The sequence below is a fragment of the Pempheris klunzingeri genome, chromosome 10, assembly GCF_042242105.1.
Source record: "Pempheris klunzingeri isolate RE-2024b chromosome 10, fPemKlu1.hap1, whole genome shotgun sequence".
NCBI classification, from domain to species: Eukaryota; Metazoa; Chordata; class Actinopteri; order Acropomatiformes; family Pempheridae; genus Pempheris; species Pempheris klunzingeri.
In genome coordinates this window covers 15,465,811-15,484,554 of record NC_092021.1, presented here as the reverse complement: position 1 = coordinate 15,484,554, position 18,744 = coordinate 15,465,811, and the positions used below count along the sequence as shown (strand labels likewise).

Genomic DNA, 18,744 nt, shown 5'->3' with positions numbered 1-18,744 from the left:
GTAATGAGCCTTGAAAGAGAGACGGAGAGGAGGAGAGAGACGAGGAGAGGAGGAGAGGGTCCTATTGAGAAGAGGCAAACAGTGCATTCAGTATTGATGGTTCTGTGAAATCCTTTCAGAGTTTCTCCCAATGCAGAGGAGAGAATCGATTGGTTGTGATTCAAAGTTGTCATCGTTTACAGTTTCCAGGCTAACTGCTTTATGGAGAGATGGCAGCGTTAATAGACAGCGTTGTTAAAACAGATTTAGTTTTGCTATGACTGCTGTGCTATTTCCTCAGGTCAAAAAAAGTCAGAATGAATCTTTTGCCCTGAGAGATACAGCGGAGGAGCTGACCACAGTGCAACTAAGTGAGGGTAACTGTGGTTTAATTGCAGACAGACTGACTCGTGATTTGGCTTTAATTATCAATGTAATAACAGATATAGTGTTTTATTTTAATACACACCATGAAAATCTTTCCGATCTCTACCATCCATCCCATACAACATGAATGCAGCATATTAAAACCTTATCAAGTTGCATCATGGGAAGTGTAGGACTCAGTTCTTGATCCGAACAAGGGCATTTAAGTCAGAATATCTGAGCTTTTGTTGTTTCAGTTTTAACCACCTGTTTTTAATTTTTTTTAATCTGTGCCTTCCTCTGTGTCCTTCAACTTTATGGAAATTCAGCACTAAATTGCTTGTTAGCTGAGAAAGTACTGCTATTGTTAGGTTTTTTTTTTTTTTAATACTGATGTTACAGCCTTCAATAACATTTAAGTTAGATAAACACAAAGACAGGAAATGTAATTAAAATCAGCTCAGTCACATCCACCTTCTGAGAAAATATGTGAGCAGAATATGAGTGTGCCTGTTCTCTGTATTTGTGGTTGGATACGTGTATACTTATATTGTGTGTGTGTGTGTGTGTGATCTCCTACACAGGTTACAAGACTTAACCATTTACAAGCCTGAGAGGACCATCACGGTGAAGGGCAGCTTGGAGGCGTGTTGTAAAGCCGAGATGGAGATCATGAAGAAACTGAGGGAAGCCTACGAGAATGACATTGCTGCTATAAACGTAAGCCGAGCTTAAAGGTTACCATCTGCAGGCCTCTTGAACGTTCATCCCAGTGTGTGTGTGTGTGTGTGTGTTTGTGCTTGTGTGTGGTTATGATCTCAGGTTGACTCACATAGACTGACAGGTGAACAACGGAGAGGAGTGATGATATACAGCAGGATAACATAGCCTTCCCATTCAGTACATGGTACCACCAGCATTAGTAATACTCGCTGTTGTCCGCTTGGTAAACGGATAACAGTAAACGATCGCTGAATAGCTCATCAGTGAGTCGGGTGTTTGAACACAGCATGTCAGCGTGCGTGTGTGTGTGTGTGTGTGTGTGTGTTTGTGTGTCCCATGGAGCTTCTGACTCACGCTCGCTACCCCCACTGTGTGTGTCTGTGTTCCTGCTGTAACACACTGCGTTTCCCAGCATCCATCTGATATCTGTAGGCCGCTCTGTCACCCAGCTCCTCTTTCACACTGCCCTGATGACATCACCAGTGCTGCAGCCAGAGAGGTCAATCTCAGAGGAAGAGAGATAGCGATGATACCGCACACGGGCATGGCTCACTTCCTCTTGCACTGCAGCAATACGGAGATGAAAGCTGATAAATAATTATTGTTATAATGCTGATTGTATTCACCGTGATGATGCTCTTTAGCAGTTTCTTGTGGAGAGATTGTGGATAAGCCTCCCAGTTTCTTCTTTGTCTTTGCTACTTTCACATGAGCTGCTAATGTCCTAATTCATTGTGATAGTTCAAATATTGGCTTGCATATAATCATCAAGAATTATCACACAGCATGCAGTTAAATTGTACTGGCTGGCGAGAGCAGTTCTGGCACCTGTCGGGGCCGAGCACAGACTCTACAGTAAGCGGTGAGGGCCATCTAGCGTGACAGCGTGGATATTACACAAAGCTTTCTGGGAACAAGGAAGTGAAAGGAGACCGCTTGTCTCCTCTCAGCCATGAAACTAGAATAGCTGACTTGACTTTTAGGGAGAAATGTTTTTGTCGTGTCATTGCAACAGCAAGCTGTCCTGTGAAAACTATGGATCGCCAAAACATCAACTTTTCACGAGCTAAGAAAAAGAGTCCAGTGGGTTTTTAAACGTTAAAGTAGGTACAGTTTCTCCACCCACTTAGGTCTTCACTTTAACTTAAAAATTCAAATTTGAAGATACATGGTTTTTGCTGGATACCATTGAAATACAGAAATGACACACTTTTATGTAATGGGGCTAGTGGTAGTAAAGGAACAGTTCACACACAATTGTTCTTTTCATCATCAATCAATCCATCTGACATTTTCTAAATAAATCAATTAATTTGCTGTATGAAATAGTGAAAAATGCACGTTACTGTTTCCCAACGAGATCTTCACATTGTCTGGTTTGTCCAAACAACAATCAAAACCCTAATATATTCAATACAGTGTAATAGACAAAAAGGGGAAATTACAATTCACATTACATTATCTCCTTTTTTCTTTACCTCTTATTAGCAGTAAATGAGAGTTACTGCTGAAAGATTTTGCTTTTACTGTAAACTGCAGTAGTCAGCCTGCCTGTGGACTCAAAATCCAAGTTCAAATCTGTTTGACCTGCTCCTTTTTTAAAAAAAAAATGCATATTTTGTGGTAATACATTTGTCAAAATAAATAAACAAACAAATAATAAGCTGTAATTAAATCCTAGTTTAGCTTTCAGGTTGTGTCTTAAATCTGCATCTCTTCCTCTGCACAGCAACAGGCCAACCTGATCCCAGGCTTGAACCTGAACGCTCTGGGCATCTTCTCCTCTGGTCTGCCGGTGCTGCCCCCTGCTGCTGGACCACGAGGTGCAGTGCCCCCCGTAGCACCAGCAGGATACAACCCATTCTTAGTAAGTACGCACTTCTTACTATCAGACTATCTCTGCACACAGCCATAAAAGGTGGGGAAAAAAGATTAAATCTCCTCTTTTAGAGTGGCTTTACCCGCCCTACTCAGCAATGCACAGCTCCTGCAGGGATTAGTTTTGACTTGATAAAGCAATTTGTTTCCAACACATGGATAACCAGGTTCCCCCTGAAGTGCTTTCTGACGAAAACAGCACCGTGTTGACTCAGGTCTTCCTGCGAGATGTCGTACACAGTTTAAAACAACCAGAATTCCCCCATCTTCTCCAGAGATGAGTCAGTTAGTCTGTAAAACAAAGTCTCCACTCATTGACGAGGTCGAGCCAAAGTGGTGTGAGACAGAGTGTGAGAATGCGTTTGCGTGCTTCATAGTCAAGAAAGTTAGTGTGTGATTCACTGTGAGTTTATGCCCTGAAATTCCTCCTAATAGGGGTTTGACTTGTGTGCGTGCATGCGTCTGTGAATGTGTGTGTTTATGTGCCATCTGATCAGTCTGCTTGTCTTTTCGCTTTCAGAGTCACTCTTCACATCTCAGCGGCCTGTACGGGGTTCCTCCAGCAAGTGCCATCACCCACCAGCACTCAGTATGTTCCCTAAAATCTGCACTATCGTTAATGTTGCCTTGGTGATGAGAGACTTAACCGCTAATGTCCTGCTTTTTGTGATGGTAGATAATCGTATAAATAGTTGAGGGAATTTAAAGCCATTTATGCACACAAGACTAAGATGTGATGTTGCAGTTTTTTAAGCCTTTTGTGCCAAGGAAAGTCTCTCTTTGCAAGTGACTTCTACATGGGAACGTCTGCACAATAAGAGGAAAAAGAGGAAGATTTGAAACTAATAAGGAGAGGGAGCTATAAATAAGTGATCATGACAACCTCTCAGTCAGCGTCTACGTCGTAGAGTGACTCTGGTATTCCAGCGTACCATCATCCAGTCACCAGAACACCACAAATATTTCTAGAAGGGGACTTTTCAGCCCAGAGTTGTCCTGTGGCTCGTAAAAATTCACTTTATAAACCTCGAGTATATGAGTGTTACCATGCAAAGAAAAACAAAAACATCGGCCTTAATAGGAAATATTCCGTTTAGACCGAGCCAAAACGGGATGTTTACTCAAAGAGAAACCCGTTGAAGAGAACTCAGTTTAGCTTTCTTTGCATGTGGTGTCATTGTCTCCGGCTGCTCTTCAAGTATTTGATGAACTAAGTGAAAAAAACAAAAAAAAAAACAAACTCAAACTTTCAAAGAAGTTTTGAATGTTTTTGTCTGCCACCATTTGTATAGCGTTTTGTAAAAGTGTTGTGAAATATATTTTTCTGTGTTTTTTTTCTTTCTTTCTCAGCAACAGGCTCAAGAACAGGAGGTTGTCTACCTCTTTATTCCAACTCAGGCAGTTGGGGCCCTCATCGGCAAGAAGGGCCAGCACATCAAGCAACTTGCCCACTTTGCTGGCGCCTCCATCAAGGTGGGTTTGTTAGCATCAACAGAGAGCTGACTTCAATTAGGGGGGGGGAGCAGGGTTGGGAGTAAGGGTGAGTCGACAAACATGAGTTCCATGTGTCCCGTTTTTTAAAGCTTCACATCAAACGTTTAGCTGAAGTTATCATGTTGGCAGTCAGTGCTGGCTGAGTCAGCAGTACTTCATGGACCACAGCTGATGATGTCAGTTATTTATGGTCATAAACAAACAAAAAAAAGGAGATGACTAGTTGGCTGAGCACTTCAGAAAGCCCCGTCTGGAGAGGTGCAACAACTGGTCAGTGAATTTTCATAGCGTTTTCCAAGGCGATGATTCATGTATTTGTAGGAATTTGTAGGACTACTCAGATGATTCAGTGGTTACATGCATTGAATGCCCACAGAGTAAGATCACCAGCTTTGAGCCATATTCTCTGCTTATTTGTCTCCATAACCCGCCCGTGTGTGTGTGTGTGTGTGTGTCAGATCGCCCCAGCTGAGAGCCCAGATGTTACCGAAAGGATGGTTATCATTACTGGAACCCCAGAGGCTCAGTTTAAGGTAATGAATATGAATGACTGAAGATGAATTAAAATAAAATTATTTCATGCTGAAATTGTGTGCAACCACTTTGAGGAAAGAAATGCTGCTTAAAAACCGATACATACACATTTGAAGAAAACAAATTTTTGTCCTGTATTATAGTAAACTGCAGTGGATCACTGTGTGTCCCCGTTTTCCCCAGTCTCTCCGTGCCTCATACCTTCCTCTTTATTCCAGGCCCAAGGTCGGATATTTGGGAAGCTGAAAGAGGAGAACTTCTTCTCAGCGAAGGAAGAGGTCAAACTGGAGACGCACATCAAGGTTCCCTCTACTGCAGCTGGCAGGGTCATCGGTAAAGGTGGCAAGACGGTGAGTAAAGTTACTTTAACTGTGCAAGTAGAAACTACGTTACATACTGCATGTAGTCTTCTTTGAGTAATTAAAAGTGCATTATTTTACATTCTCTCATAGATAGTAGTTTGGATCTCCATAATTATCAGAAATATTTTGGCTAAATGGAAAAGCAACAGTTAGACAGCAATGAAGAGAAAGCTCTTTGTTCTGCTTTATATTTTTTTCATTTCCACTTCACACCTAGAAGAAAAAAAACAGCGGCAACAACAACAATCTCTACGAAAAACTTTTTTATTGGAATTAGCCACTATCGAACATTTTTACACAAGATCATTTACCGTAGTAAATTATCAGTAAGGCTGCTCCACTCTTGTGATTGGTGTTCATTAAATAGCACATTTACCGTAGTTTGATATTTTGTTTATTGGTCAATAATGGCAGTACGTTTTGTAAGTGAGGCTGGAGGTGTAATTGAAAGCATCGTAATGATCTTTTTCTCCAGGTAAACGAGCTGCAGAACCTTACGAGTGCTGAGGTCATCGTACCGCGGGACCAAACTCCAGATGAGAACGACGAGGTCTTTGTGAAAATCAGCGGGCATTTCTTTGCCAGCCAGGTAAGACAACAAGGTTTAAGGCCCTGTGAACTAGCATAGGTGCTGTCAGTGTTTAAGGCTGATGTCAGATTCACGTACCAAAGGAATGGCTCGTTTCTTATGAACACAGCGGCTATGATGTGTGATGTAGGCAGCGTAAGCAGAGTTACAGTTAAGCGCTAAAAGTCATGTAATCTACAACAAACAGAGGAATGCAAAGAAGTCTGACGTTGTGTGTGACATTATGTGTTGATGCTCATCTCGGTTTGAACTGGCACTCATTGGTGTGCACAGTTTTTTGTAATTTCAGTTGTCTTGGTATAACTTGGTGTGCACCAGTCACAAAGTCATAAAAACTACTGACCTTGCATGTCAGCAGATTAATCTACATGACAAGAGTGTGTGTGTGTGTGTGTGTGTGTGTGTGTGTGTGTGTGTGTGTGTGTGTGTAGTTGAACACTCCGGAAAAAAATGGCCCTTGAGTTAGGATTGGTTTGTCAAAAATATACTTCCAAGGCCAAAAATGAACTTTGATGCTGAACAGTTTTTTTGACAGCATTCCAGTCTTTGAATCATAAGTGTACAGGAAGTGCATTGTCAAAAACTTTTTTTTTCCAATTTAAATGTAGCTAGAGGTCACTATCTTTGGTTTTTATTTCAATTTTTTTTGTTCGTTCACGCAGGGCAGCACAAGAATATATTAACATAATGACAGATGACCGAAGGGGAAAAAATGGAACACAAATGAAAAAGAAAAAAGGAAAAAAAACAAATTCACCCTGTCCCACACACACAGTTATCTGTACATCAACAGTCTGCCTCTCAGATTTTTACATATAGTTTAACTCTATTAAATAACACTCTTACTTTTCACATTATTTGACACTTTCCTTTGCAGCGTCCAGTATTTTCATTTGTGTCAATTAACACATAGTCCTGCGTGTGATGTCTCTCCAACAGACTGCACAGAGGAAGATCCGGGAGATCATTCAGCAGGTCAAACAGCAGGAACAGAAGCACCAGCAGGGCGCCGCCGTGTCACCGCACCACTCCAAGTGACCAGCGGAGTGGCTCCAGTGGGCGCCAGCCAATGAATGTAGCCCTCCCAAACGGACAGAGACCTACCCAGACAAAGGCCAAGGCCAAGGGGGACATGCAGGGCAGACCAGCAGCACCGGGATCAAAACCAAAGAACTTCACTAGGGGGGAAACAAGTGAGAGCCAAAGGCTGAGGGCATTGTGTGCACTGCCAGCCCTGTGAGAGCAGATGGGGTGGGAGAAACCATACTGATATAACAAAAAGACCAAAAAAATCTACAAGAAAGGTGGAAATGGCAGAGAATTGGGGAACTGTTGTCTTCACAGTTAAAAAGGTAAACAGGAAATAGTATGTCGCCCTGCATTACGTTATCTCTTTAGTTGGACTAACATAGGCCTAACAAACAGATAAAGCAACTGTATTAACACGAGAGTATACAAAGCATTGTGATTGATATTTTGGGTTAGAGCGAGAGCGAGTGACAATGGACACCTCTCACCAGAGTTTGAGATGATATTAAGATTGCAAGATTAAATATCCTTAGCAGTATTAATACAGAGTAGAAAAGTATATTGATGCACACAGAGTATGCACTGTTATTTTTCTATCAAAATAACAGTACGACTTGGTGTAGTTTTTAATATTTTGCTTTTTTCAGAGATTGATTGGGCTGTGACAGCCATATAAAGCAGTTTCCTTGGTTTGTTCACATTATAGGCCACTGAAATCAAAAAGAAAACCCCTATAAGTAAACATGGTGAATGGTTTTGAGTCTTTGTAACAATCCTGTGTGTGTGCCAACGCAAAAGATAACGTCCCTTTGAAATGTCTCTCACCATTCATATCTGATGCTACACTTACTTTGTTTTTTTTTCCTTTCTTTCTTTTAATTTCTGCTTCACTTTCTCATCACTCTCTCTCATCTGGCATCGTGTTTTTTTTTTTTTTAATAGGATAAAAATATTTGTCGTCAAGAAACACTTTTTTTCTGTAGCCTTTAACAACATTGAACTGACTGCCACTCCGCTCAACAAAAGTTAAATGCAACAGAGGGATTTTGTTTTTTTTTTTAGCCAGTAAACTGGTATCACTCTCCCATGCTGTACAGTAGAGTACATCTACACTCATGCTTTTTGTCCTAAAAAAAAAAATCAAAAGGATGCCTCTTAAGGCATCCTCCTCGACGATCAGAGCAAGAATTTGACGAATTTGACGTCTTAAAAATAACTATTGGTGCACCTTTGCTTTTTTTTTTTGAATGTGCACCGCCACACGCTCTGCCTTATGAGGACGTCACGAGGGCCAACGCAAAATGTGAGCCGAGGGCCCGGACAGGGGACGGGGGAGGGAGCGGGCTCGTGGTGTGTGGAGTGGCAGTGAGGAAAAGGTTTGGGTTAGAGGGGTGGGGCTGCTTCGGGGAGGGAGGGGGTGGGAAGGGTGGGGTGGGGGGGATTATGGGGAGGCACTGTATGACCTGTGGTACACACACAAGCGCAAATGAGACCGCAGCCGCGTTTGGCTTTAACCGTCTCTTGTTAGGGAGCTTTCTAAAACGGCATGACAGCTGTGAATGTACAATATGCAGCCTTTTTAGAAATATCACCCCTGCCGTGTCCAGCAGGCCGGGCCAGAGGCACAGACACACAGATTGTCACTCTCACTCGCACACTTTGCTTTTTAACTTTTCCTTTTTTGTTTTGCTTTGGCGAGCTGGCCGACCGCTCTGCGAGCATGCTGGACACGCAGGTCCTGGTGTCCCTTTGTGCTTTACTTTGGAGACCGTGGAAGCTTGTTGCCTTAATTTGTCACCTTTCATCCATCAGCTTCATCTTCGAGACACAAGGTTATTGCCAATACGCACAGCTTCCTCCGTGTGTGTGTGTGTGTGTGTGTGCGTGTGTGCATGTGTGTGTGTATATATATATAAAAAGAGAGAGTAATATTTATGAATCTATTTTTTTCCTATTTTGTGATGAGAGCTATTGATAAGAAACAAAAAGAAAACAAAGTCCTTTTCTTTTTTTCCTCAGTGGGACACTGCCATATTATTTTGAAGGGAAGTGTTTATTTTCTTGAAAACTAGACTATGAATATTAATATAAATAAAAACCTGAAAAAATAGGAGAACAGTAAAGTGAACCACCGCGTTAACTTTGGTCAGGATGTGAACAGTGCGCATGTCAGTATTGTGATCTACCTCAGGCTTCAGGGTACCTCAGTCCAATCTTTCATTTCCCCTTTTTCCACATTTTGTATGCCTTGTTAACTGATCATTTTGAGCGTTTTTAATTTTCTTTTTTAATGAAAAAAAAGAACAAGAGAAAAGATCTACAGTAATCTCTAAACTCTTCAGGTCCAGCCGACTAGTGAAACTTTGTAAACCGTAGTCAACTCTGTTGGACTGTCTTTGCCTGGACGCCATACAACCTCTTAACGATTCACGTCAGAGGATTTCCAAGTTGATTTTTGCTAGAAAGGAATGAAGAGCAGGATCTAAGGGGTACATACCTGCCCGAAGTGGTTCTGAATGTGGATGTTGTGTACTGATTTCACCATCAAAGAAATGAAAAGATACAAATCAGTTGATAGAAACACAGAAACTAACCAACTGTACCTCCTGTTTTTCCCGACTGTACCTCCAGGTTTTTTTAGACTTTTAAAACAACAATGAAGTTTATTCGCTTGTGAATATAATGGATTTTATAACAACCCAATTCAATCTTACCAGCTCTGTTTGATAACAGCAAACTCTGGGGTTGATTTGAAGAAAACACGAAGCTGCAAAAATACACTGACAGGACTCTTGAACATGGTGTAAAACCCTAGTCTTCTGTGTAGAATGTAGAACAAGTCGTTGAAATGTCACTGTGTACGACAAGATAACTGTATATCTGTAAACATGTACAATAGAGTCACACATAAATGCATCGTTTTCTGTCTCTCTATAACACTTACCAGTCTGCACCTGCGTTGTGAGAGACGGTGGGAGAAGTTTAGAGCGTCACAGCTTCCCTCAAAACTGACCTCTAAATGGTTTTCTCATCAATCTACCAATTTTATTTTATTTTAAAACATTTTTTTTTTTGTTGTGCTGTATATTTCAGAATTACCTCTCAGAATCCAAGGCTGACTTTTAGTTACTAAAACCGATGTAGGGCAAAATAATTAAATAAATGAATGATATAGTGAAAGTTAGTGTTTGTCTTTGGAGTTCTTTTAAGTGTTGAGAGCTGATTTTTCCGTTTGGAGGGCAGACTTTTTGTCATCAGATGAGTGGATCATTTTTCGTCCCAGTGAACACAGACGAGCAGTGCTAAAATAACACGTAGAAAAAGGTCTATCAAACTCACACAATGCCTGAGGCTGCCGCAGCAAGCCTCCCCACAGCCGGTACAGTACCTCATACTGATGATGATAGCTCACCAGACCTGATTTGAAATACCCCGACCTTACCCACACGAATGCAGTACGGTGCTTCTCCTCTTAACGCATGACTCCTGTGGTGCTCTGCTTCACCGTAGTAGGACGTGTCGTGGAGAAAGTGGCTTTTCACAGTAGCACTGGAAATTGTAGTTTGTCGCTCATGGTTTGTTTGACTGTCAGGAGTAGCTTTTTAGAGCAGTTTTGGAGTTGCGGCTCTTTTCTTGCATTGCAGAGGACTCTTCAGACCTCTGTCTCTCTTGTGTTTTTGGCTCTTTATATAGTAAGTGCTGGTTTCCCTCTCGCTGGTTCGGTCTCACTGTGGTGTTGTCAGCACGGCATCCTGGTTGTCGAGACATCTGCAAGCCAACCGCAATCTGAGGCGAAACTTGGCAAGATGATAGTAACCTTTTTCTTTTTTTACTTCCAAGGATTGGTGTTTCTAGGTTTTGTGGGGTGTTGCTAGACATTAATATTCAGTACCAGAAAACCACAATCACACACATCACTGAGGGTGTACAACTGTGTTGTTAGTCATCACATGGTGGTTGGATAGTTTAGGCTTTTTTTTTTTTTCTGTTGATCTGGTTTTCTCGTCATTTACACTGATTTAATAATGTAGTCAGGAGCAGTAGCTGGGATTCTTTGCTTTAATATTCATTCCTGTTAGATGACTACCAATAATACTAGTTGTTAAATCGTGGTTGAAAAATATCCTAGCTAGGATTTTGAACAGATTTGGGAATCAGAATGGCAAAATAGATGAATATGTAACATGCAAACAAGGAGGGTTGACAGAGTATCCAGGTCTGACTTTTTTTTTTTTTTTTTTTTTAGAAAAAGCTGATAAAACTTGTTCTGCCTTTGGGACTGAACAGAAAAGAGGGCATTCAACAAACCATCCAAAAATTATGGATTAGCTGAGGAAGGATTTAGTTAAGTCTGGTCAGATGTATGCAGAACCACAGCAGTGTTTTTTTGTCCTGTCTTGTCGTTAAATTAGAAAACACAAAGCATTGCATGAGACTGTTGTAGGCGATCCAGTATGTACTACACTTCATATAGCACTAGTAGTGGTTTTACATGGATCCATTTCTTAACTGCATTTCACCGTTTGGGAGATTACTTTTGTTTCCTCAGTAGGTCACAACCCTCAAGTCCTACATTTCCCACGGGCCAAAAGGTCCCAAACACCTCAAGGTAATCGGTGACTGTGTGCTGGACAGACATATGATCCATTTTCAGTACATACTGTGGATCCGTGCCTTTCTGGTAACAGCCATGCTATTGTTTTGAGTTGTGAGTGAACTGTATTGCTGAGCAACCTGGATCTGAGCAATAAAGAACATTTGAAAATAAAAATGCAGTTTTCGTGTGTTTACTGTTTTATTATTTTAAAAGGCTTTTTTTCACCTCTGAAATGGAAAAGGTGTCGCGTCATTTGTGATCCGACGTATCACAAATGTACCAGCCAGGCTGAATTGCATTACACAAAGGATTTACATCTTTGAAGAAACAGAATGCTGACAAAACATTTTTGCATCTTAACCCACATAAATAAAGAGTTTTAAAATAACACTTTGTGCAGCGCAGATCACGCAGGACCAGTACTGAACAAAAGACACACGGACCGTAAAAAAGAGGCAGCAAAGAGAAGGATTTTGAAGAAATATTAAGGCTCGATTTAACAGGGGCCTCAGACTGCACATTCAGTTTCAGGTAAGAATTCAGCTGATTACATATCATGACACGGTAAAACAGGCCTGTACATTTAGATCATAGTTTAATTCGATTGGTTACTGCAAGTGAACCCTGAATATGGCAAAAAATCTGGTCCCCAAATTACAGTTTGAAAAAACTCTGATATCAAAGTTGAAAAATAGTAAAAACTCTCCACTCTTTTACAATTCATACTGAGATTGCTGATTGTACTTGTCAAAAAAAAAAAAAAAGTTGTATCGTATATGCTGCAAACATTATTAGTATTTAAGTGAATGATTCACACAAAACCAGAAAGGTACCACTTTGCAATTGGAATACCCTTAAAGGATTTATAAATGCTTTATAATTATATATAATGCTTTATAAATTTATATAACACATTACATAAAAAGTATAACAGTGAACTGTTGTTTACCAAATAGTGAGCCCACATTTATCTGCACCGTATTTATTATCTTGATGGTGATGTGTTTAACTCTTTGCAATAAGGTGCCCTTTTGGCACTTATAAATGTTAGTAACTGATTAGTTAGAGTAATGAGTAGTAGGCAGTGACAGTGAGCATGGATGGAAAACTGTGTCATAACTTGTTTATAACTATTTTAGTTACTTACAACCAAAGCAATAACCTAATTATAAACAACTTCTCTATCCTCTATGAGCGTAGTCTTATTGTAAAGTGGTGCACCTCCGGAAACATGGGTGGGCCATCACATTTACTTTTCCAAATGTCCATGTCGGAGGTAGAAGTTTGCTGCATGACAGGCACTTGAAAAACGCTGTTTACACTGAAACAATGCTATAACTGTATAACAAGAGCAGCTTCCTTAAAATCCTTCCCTCCCTCCATATGATTAATTCACACATCTATATACATACACTGTGCAGACTGCGGCCACAGAAGTTCAGGCGCAGGAACACGGACGTTTGGTAACACAAAATACTTGGCTTTAAATCCCACTGTATAAATCTTCTCTTTCTAAAAGCAATCCCTCTCCTGGTGGCTCAGGAGAAGCCCTCCAGATGAATCAAACCTTTACACACGTGTGTGCACAAAGTTTTTCTGAAGAGTCACCACTTTAAATACATTCCCTCTTGAGAGCAAAGGGCATCAAAGCTCCAGGGGACGAACTAATCCCCTGAACAAATCACTGGACCTTCTTATCTGTGATGAGCCCGTTCTGTGACTGGACATCCAGCTTGAGGCGCCTCTGACTGAAGTGGCGGATGAGGGCGCCGGGCAGCAGGGCCATGCAGGCGATGGCCAGCAGCTGCAGCAGCCGCTCCCAGGAGAACAAGTCGTCCAGCGATGACACCTCCGACAGCATAACGCCTGTCTGGACACAGATGAAGTTGTACGGCAGGAGGCCTACGAAAGCAGATGAAGCTTTATTTGCAGTGCTGAGAGAAATGCTCTGGTATTCTGTTTTGAACTGATGCATTCACACATTTTAAATCTGGAGGCACATATTAAGCAACACTGCTCCAAAGAGAGTGTTTGATAACAGTTTTGGCAGCAACATAATTATCACTTGTTGCTTTGAAACTCATCTAACGTTGCAGTCACACGTTGAAACCAACAATGTGATAGAGGGACAAATATTGTTGGGTTTGATTGGCATGAAGTCTAATGTGACCAACCATTAAAGTGTCCTTTTCATTATTCATTTAGGTGAATGCGAGTTCCTTTTTTTGAAGTGTCATATTATTAATCTGGGGGAAACATGTTCTGTGTTGTTTTGATTAAGAGTGCAGGCTTCCCGAGTACACGATGTGCAGTATGATGAGCGTGGAGAGCGTGCCTTCACATCATTTACTAACAGCGCTAACGAGTCATCGATCCTTGTGTGCTTACCGATGAAGACCGAGCAGAAGAAGAAGGTGATGGGGATGTTGACAATCGGGGCAGACATGTTTAGAAACCAGTTGGGAGTCATGGGGAAGAATCTCAAGAAGAGCAGAAAGAAGAACAAACAGTCCTGGTTCTCCTCAACCTGGGAGATGAAGATGAGATGTTAAACGAGATGTTACAATCAATGGAGAGACGGCAGATGCATGCTCTCTTTTTTTGCAATTTCTCTTGTGGGTGTCAATATTATGTTACACCGTTTTCTGATACTGTAATAACAAAAAAAAAATCTTTTTCTGCTAGGTTTATATCTGGAGAAACAAAATGAACGAGCACTTATAGATCTCAGCTTTCTTTGTTCCAAAACATTTATTTTACTCTTGTGGCAAAAGACTCAAGCCTTCTGTTAGAAAGGATAACTTATATTTTAAATGTATATCTTAAAGGCTAAACAGCATGTATTTGAGAGCATATGGACACCCTGCATTAAAAAAAAAAAAAAAAAAAAGGGGGGACTAACTAATTCTTACAGACAATATAGTTTCTGGACTTTTAGAATAATTATTTTTCTTAGCAGGCCTGCTTATATTAGGCCTATTGTATTTTACACAAAGGAATCTTGGAAAGATGACCAATTGTTTGAAAAAGGAGCATTTCTGTTCTGTGTTTTTATTTTGTTTCAATGCAGCAATCTACTGGTGTTTTATATACAATATGAATATAAAAATCTGTATTTTATGTTGTTGAAAACTCACTAAAAATAAAATCATTCGACCTTGTTCTAGTAGGATCAGACACATTTGGGTGAAAAACACTGGAAAACAAAATCTGTTATCACCCGTTCTACAACTTTGCATATTTACTTACATATAATAACGTGTGGAGTAAAGCTCTCGTGTTAGAAAGAATAATATATACTTGACTAGTAATTAAATAATGTAGGAGTACATATGGAGTATGATTTGTAAGTATGCAGCATCACCTCCCCTTAACACAGGCGTCATATTTCCTACTAAATCAAAAGATGTTTGTATGTATCACACCGTAGGGGAGGTGTTTAAACCTGTGAAGGTTTACACCACAGATGCTAATAGAATTCATGACTAGAATCACAGGGATATTTTTCATCTGCACCCTGAGAATGGAAAGTTAAAACAGGGGGTTGGATGAGATATATTTTGTGTTGCTGTGAATCAGGGTTCAGGTGTGATTTCAGAATGTAAAGATGAGCATGACATTGAGGTGAAGATAAATATTGTCTACGTCTCACTTTAACAATCATCATTGCCTGGACTTGGGTCAGACCCTGACGACGACTCACACGTTTGTCTTTTCACCTCTTTCACCTGAGCATTGTAAGATGGTAAGCGTATGTAGAAGATCTACATGCACTTAATTGTTGGAACTTAAACTTGGTCCATTTTTACCAGTTTGGATGTCATCAAATATTTCTCTAAAAACACTTTCAATATTTGTTGCCTTGGATTAGTTGTTTACCTTCCTCTGTAGCATGGAGACCTTATCGGGGAAGAGGTTAACGATGTAGCTCTTTCCAAAGGCCTGAGACAGGAGGTAGCACATGGTGGAGCCCACAGTGGTGAGCACACAGGCGAGCAGCAGCCCTTCATATGGTCCAAATATGGCTCCTGCTAAAATGTTCTGCGCAATGACAAGTGGAGGAAGCCGTCAATGTGAGTGCAATGATCTACTGTACCTCTCTTCTTGTGGAGGAAGAGCAGTACGCTGTTATCTAAAAGTGGTTTTCACTGTGAGACGTTGGGCGAGCGTCACTTTAACCAGCGTGTGGTGTGTGTGGTCGAGGCTTCTCTGTGCTGCAACTCGGCTACTGTAAGTGGGGAAGAAAAGCTGCCACAAAATCCAGCATGTCTGATGGCTCTTGGTCGTTTGAACTTGCTGAATATTTTCATCCTCTGCAGTGTGCCTTTAAAGAAAGGATCCAAGCTGCACGCCGCATGCAGGCCTTTTCAGTGTTTGCATGAAAGCCTTATTTCTTTAGCACCTACAGTGAGGCTTTTTTTTAACAAATTTAAATCCATGTGTCATATTTGTCAATGCTGTGATTGATTCTTACCCATGAAGATCAAATAAATTGCTTTGATTAATTGTGCTTAGTTTAAACAAATGCAACATGAGAAATGTCAACATCCACTGTTTCTCCCCTTTTCCACCATGTCTGCCTCATTATCCAGCATCACTACGGAGAACATTTGAAACTATTTTTACCTTACCAGGAACGAGGATCCAGGAATGGCAAAAGACTGCTTGTAGAGATATGCACTGCAGAAGAGTAGCAGGACGTATCCGGTGTGCTCCGTCTTGTAAAACTGCAGGAGCTCAGCCAGTTCCCTCAGCTCCTCCAAGTCTGAAGGGAACTTCAACCTGCAAGAACATCCAGATGGAAGTTAGTCACATCGTCCACTTTTCTTTTATATACGGACCAGGTTGTTGGGAAATATGGACAAAAGAAAAAAATTCTAATACTAACACTGAGTATGGCAAAGAAATATATAAATAACAGAACAAATACTCAACAAAAATTGGAGTTTAAAAGAGTTATTCGTTTAGATCTCATTGTTTTCTAGTAATAACACTAGTTAATTAGTTGATTGATCGCTTAGACAGAAAATGACTAAGTTATTTTTATGTGATAATCAGCTAATCGTTTTTCAGAGGAAAATACAAAACCATCCCTGTTCAACTTAAGGTTTCCCCATGTTTTAATATTATATAGACTTAATGATTACTTACTCATTTAATGGAATAAATAAAATAGAAGTAAAATGAATTAAAATAACAATAACTTACATCTTTCTATTTATTAAATATAGCTCATCACCAATTAAATAATCAGGTAATTCACATACACTTAAAATATCATTAATTACAGTTTTGTCCGCTTATCATGGGCACAAGAGCAAAATTTGGTGGCAACGAGTTCATGAATGCTAATATTTGTTTTTTCACTTCACAGCTGTCAGTCGAGGTGTGTGTGAGTGAAAACACTGAAGGGCTGAACATGCTAACATTAGCTAGCGTTGGTGACAGCAGCCTTACGGTGACAGCAGGCGATTTAAACACCACATAGAGGGACTTAAACATTGATAATAACCAGGAGACTTTATCTCCTGTGGCTAAAAGCTAACAGCGCTGCTTTCGGTCACCTGCTGGGTTCCTGCTCGGACTCCGCCGCTTCCTCATGCTGTCTTTTGTCTGGTCCCGGTCCAGCAGGAAGGTGCAGGGACAGAGAGTACAGGTACAAACTGGCTGCAACCACAACACAGCTCAGTCCGACAAGAGAGCGCATATTCCTCACTCTGTCAGCCAGAGGACGGTGGCTGCTGCTGCTGCTGCTGCTGCTGCTGCTCGGTGTCACTGACAGGAACAACAGCCCTGATGCTGCTGCTGCTTCTTCTTCTCTTTATTTAATGTCAGATCACAAACCACCTGAGTCAGTGCGCAGCGCCCCCTGGTGCACCAGAGGGGGTAACATCAGGGCTCAGGCCAGGCAAATTTATTTGTATAGCACCTTTCAGACACAAGGCAATTCAAAGTGCTTTACAGGGACATAAAACACAATAGAAACAAGACACAGAAACATTCAATTGCATGTAAAAGATAATAAAAGCACAAGAAGTCTGTGAAGATTCTCAGTCATCCAGGTCATAGTTATTCCTTAGGAGTTGAGCAAAAGTCAACTGGACTTGTTTAAGGTACTAATATAGCACAATAGTATTATATAATAGTACCTAAAACAGTTGATAGAAAAGCCTAAGGGAAAAGCACAAGAAAATGAATAGTCAAAGCTTCAGAGGAGATGTCTTAAAAGATAATAAAAGCATGTGTATGAATAGTTACAAATTAAAAGAAGTTATGTAGCTCTATTGGGGAGCCACAGTAAAGAGTAATGTTTTAAGGCCTGATTGAAATGACCTTAGGTGTTCAGGACGCTTGTTCCATAGACTGTGTAATAGTAAAAGAAGCTGGCACAGAAATGAGCTGCCATCCTCATGCTAACAACAAACAGCTGGAATTGAATAAGACACCTCTTAAACAAGTAACTTATTACCTACAGTACAGTCATGAAAACATCCTCTCAAATTCATTTCAATCAAAAGAATAGAAGGCTCTTGTGCAACCAAGGCTCTGCTGAGACACTGCTTTAAAAAAAAACCCTACACCTTCACCTCACGTAACCCTAAAATGTTAACAACAAAACCAGAGGGCGGTAGGAGAACTAGGAGGATTAAAATATTCAGAAAAGCTAAAAGGGATAGTTAGATATTATCAGGAGGATGCTCATTTGCTTTCTTGTAGCGAGTTAGATGAGGAGCTTCTCATATATACAGTCCGTGGTTCCCAAAGAGGGGTCTGGGGACACCCAGGGGTCCTTGAGGAGATTTCAGGGGCCACCCAGCAAATTTTAATTATATAGTATAGGATAGTATAACAAGTCACAGGGGCTGTTCTTCTGCATCGGCTACTTTTACTTTTAATACTTTAAGTACATTTTCCATTTTGAACGCAGGACTTTTAGTTTAGTAGCATTACTTCAGTAAAAGGTTTGAATAGCTCCTTCACCACAGCTTACTTTTAATTCGAGTTGAAAGTTTGATAGTGGCATGTTTCTTTAAGATGGACAGTTTAACCACACAGTTATTGAGTTCATCTGCATATTACTGCACACACCTTGTTTGCACTAATTCTGCTACTGACACTTTATTTCTGCACCTTTTCTGTCTCCTCTGTTGCTGCAACAAGTAGATTTCCCCAGTGTGGGACAAATAAAGTCT

At 40.6% G+C, this 18,744-nt stretch overlaps 2 protein-coding genes across 3 annotated transcripts in view; one reads left to right on the top strand and one right to left on the bottom strand.

Annotated features, from left to right (window-relative positions):
* igf2bp2a (insulin-like growth factor 2 mRNA binding protein 2a) overlaps positions 1-8,134 on the top strand; it is a 48,956-nt gene extending 40,822 nt beyond the window's left edge. Inside the window, exons 9-16 of the mRNA XM_070838661.1 lie at positions 930-1,065; positions 2,798-2,935; positions 3,467-3,535; positions 4,297-4,419; positions 4,899-4,973; positions 5,193-5,324; positions 5,812-5,925; positions 6,865-8,134. Of these exons, the coding sequence (XP_070694762.1) occupies positions 930-1,065; positions 2,798-2,935; positions 3,467-3,535; positions 4,297-4,419; positions 4,899-4,973; positions 5,193-5,324; positions 5,812-5,925; positions 6,865-6,963 (886 nt within the window). The 3' untranslated portion in view covers positions 6,964-8,134. The remainder of the gene's footprint in view (positions 1-929; positions 1,066-2,797; positions 2,936-3,466; positions 3,536-4,296; positions 4,420-4,898; positions 4,974-5,192; positions 5,325-5,811; positions 5,926-6,864) is intronic.
* Positions 8,135-12,614: 4,480 nt separating this feature from the next.
* tmem41aa (transmembrane protein 41aa) lies at positions 12,615-17,312 on the bottom strand. 2 transcript variants are annotated; one of them, XM_070838298.1, is made up of 5 exons: positions 17,116-17,312; positions 16,183-16,333; positions 15,431-15,592; positions 13,940-14,078; positions 12,616-13,453 (listed from the first exon to the last, which is right to left on the bottom strand). In XM_070838298.1, the coding sequence occupies exons 1-5, from the start codon at positions 17,256-17,258 to the stop codon at positions 13,233-13,235; spliced, it is 816 nt and encodes a 271-aa protein (XP_070694399.1). In that variant the 5' UTR covers positions 17,259-17,312; the 3' UTR covers positions 12,616-13,232. The 2 variants fall into 2 exon arrangements, with proteins under 2 accessions (XP_070694400.1, XP_070694399.1); XM_070838299.1 differs by lacking the exon at positions 15,431-15,592 and having other exon boundaries at positions 12,615-13,453.
* Positions 17,313-18,744: the final 1,432 nt, after the last annotated feature.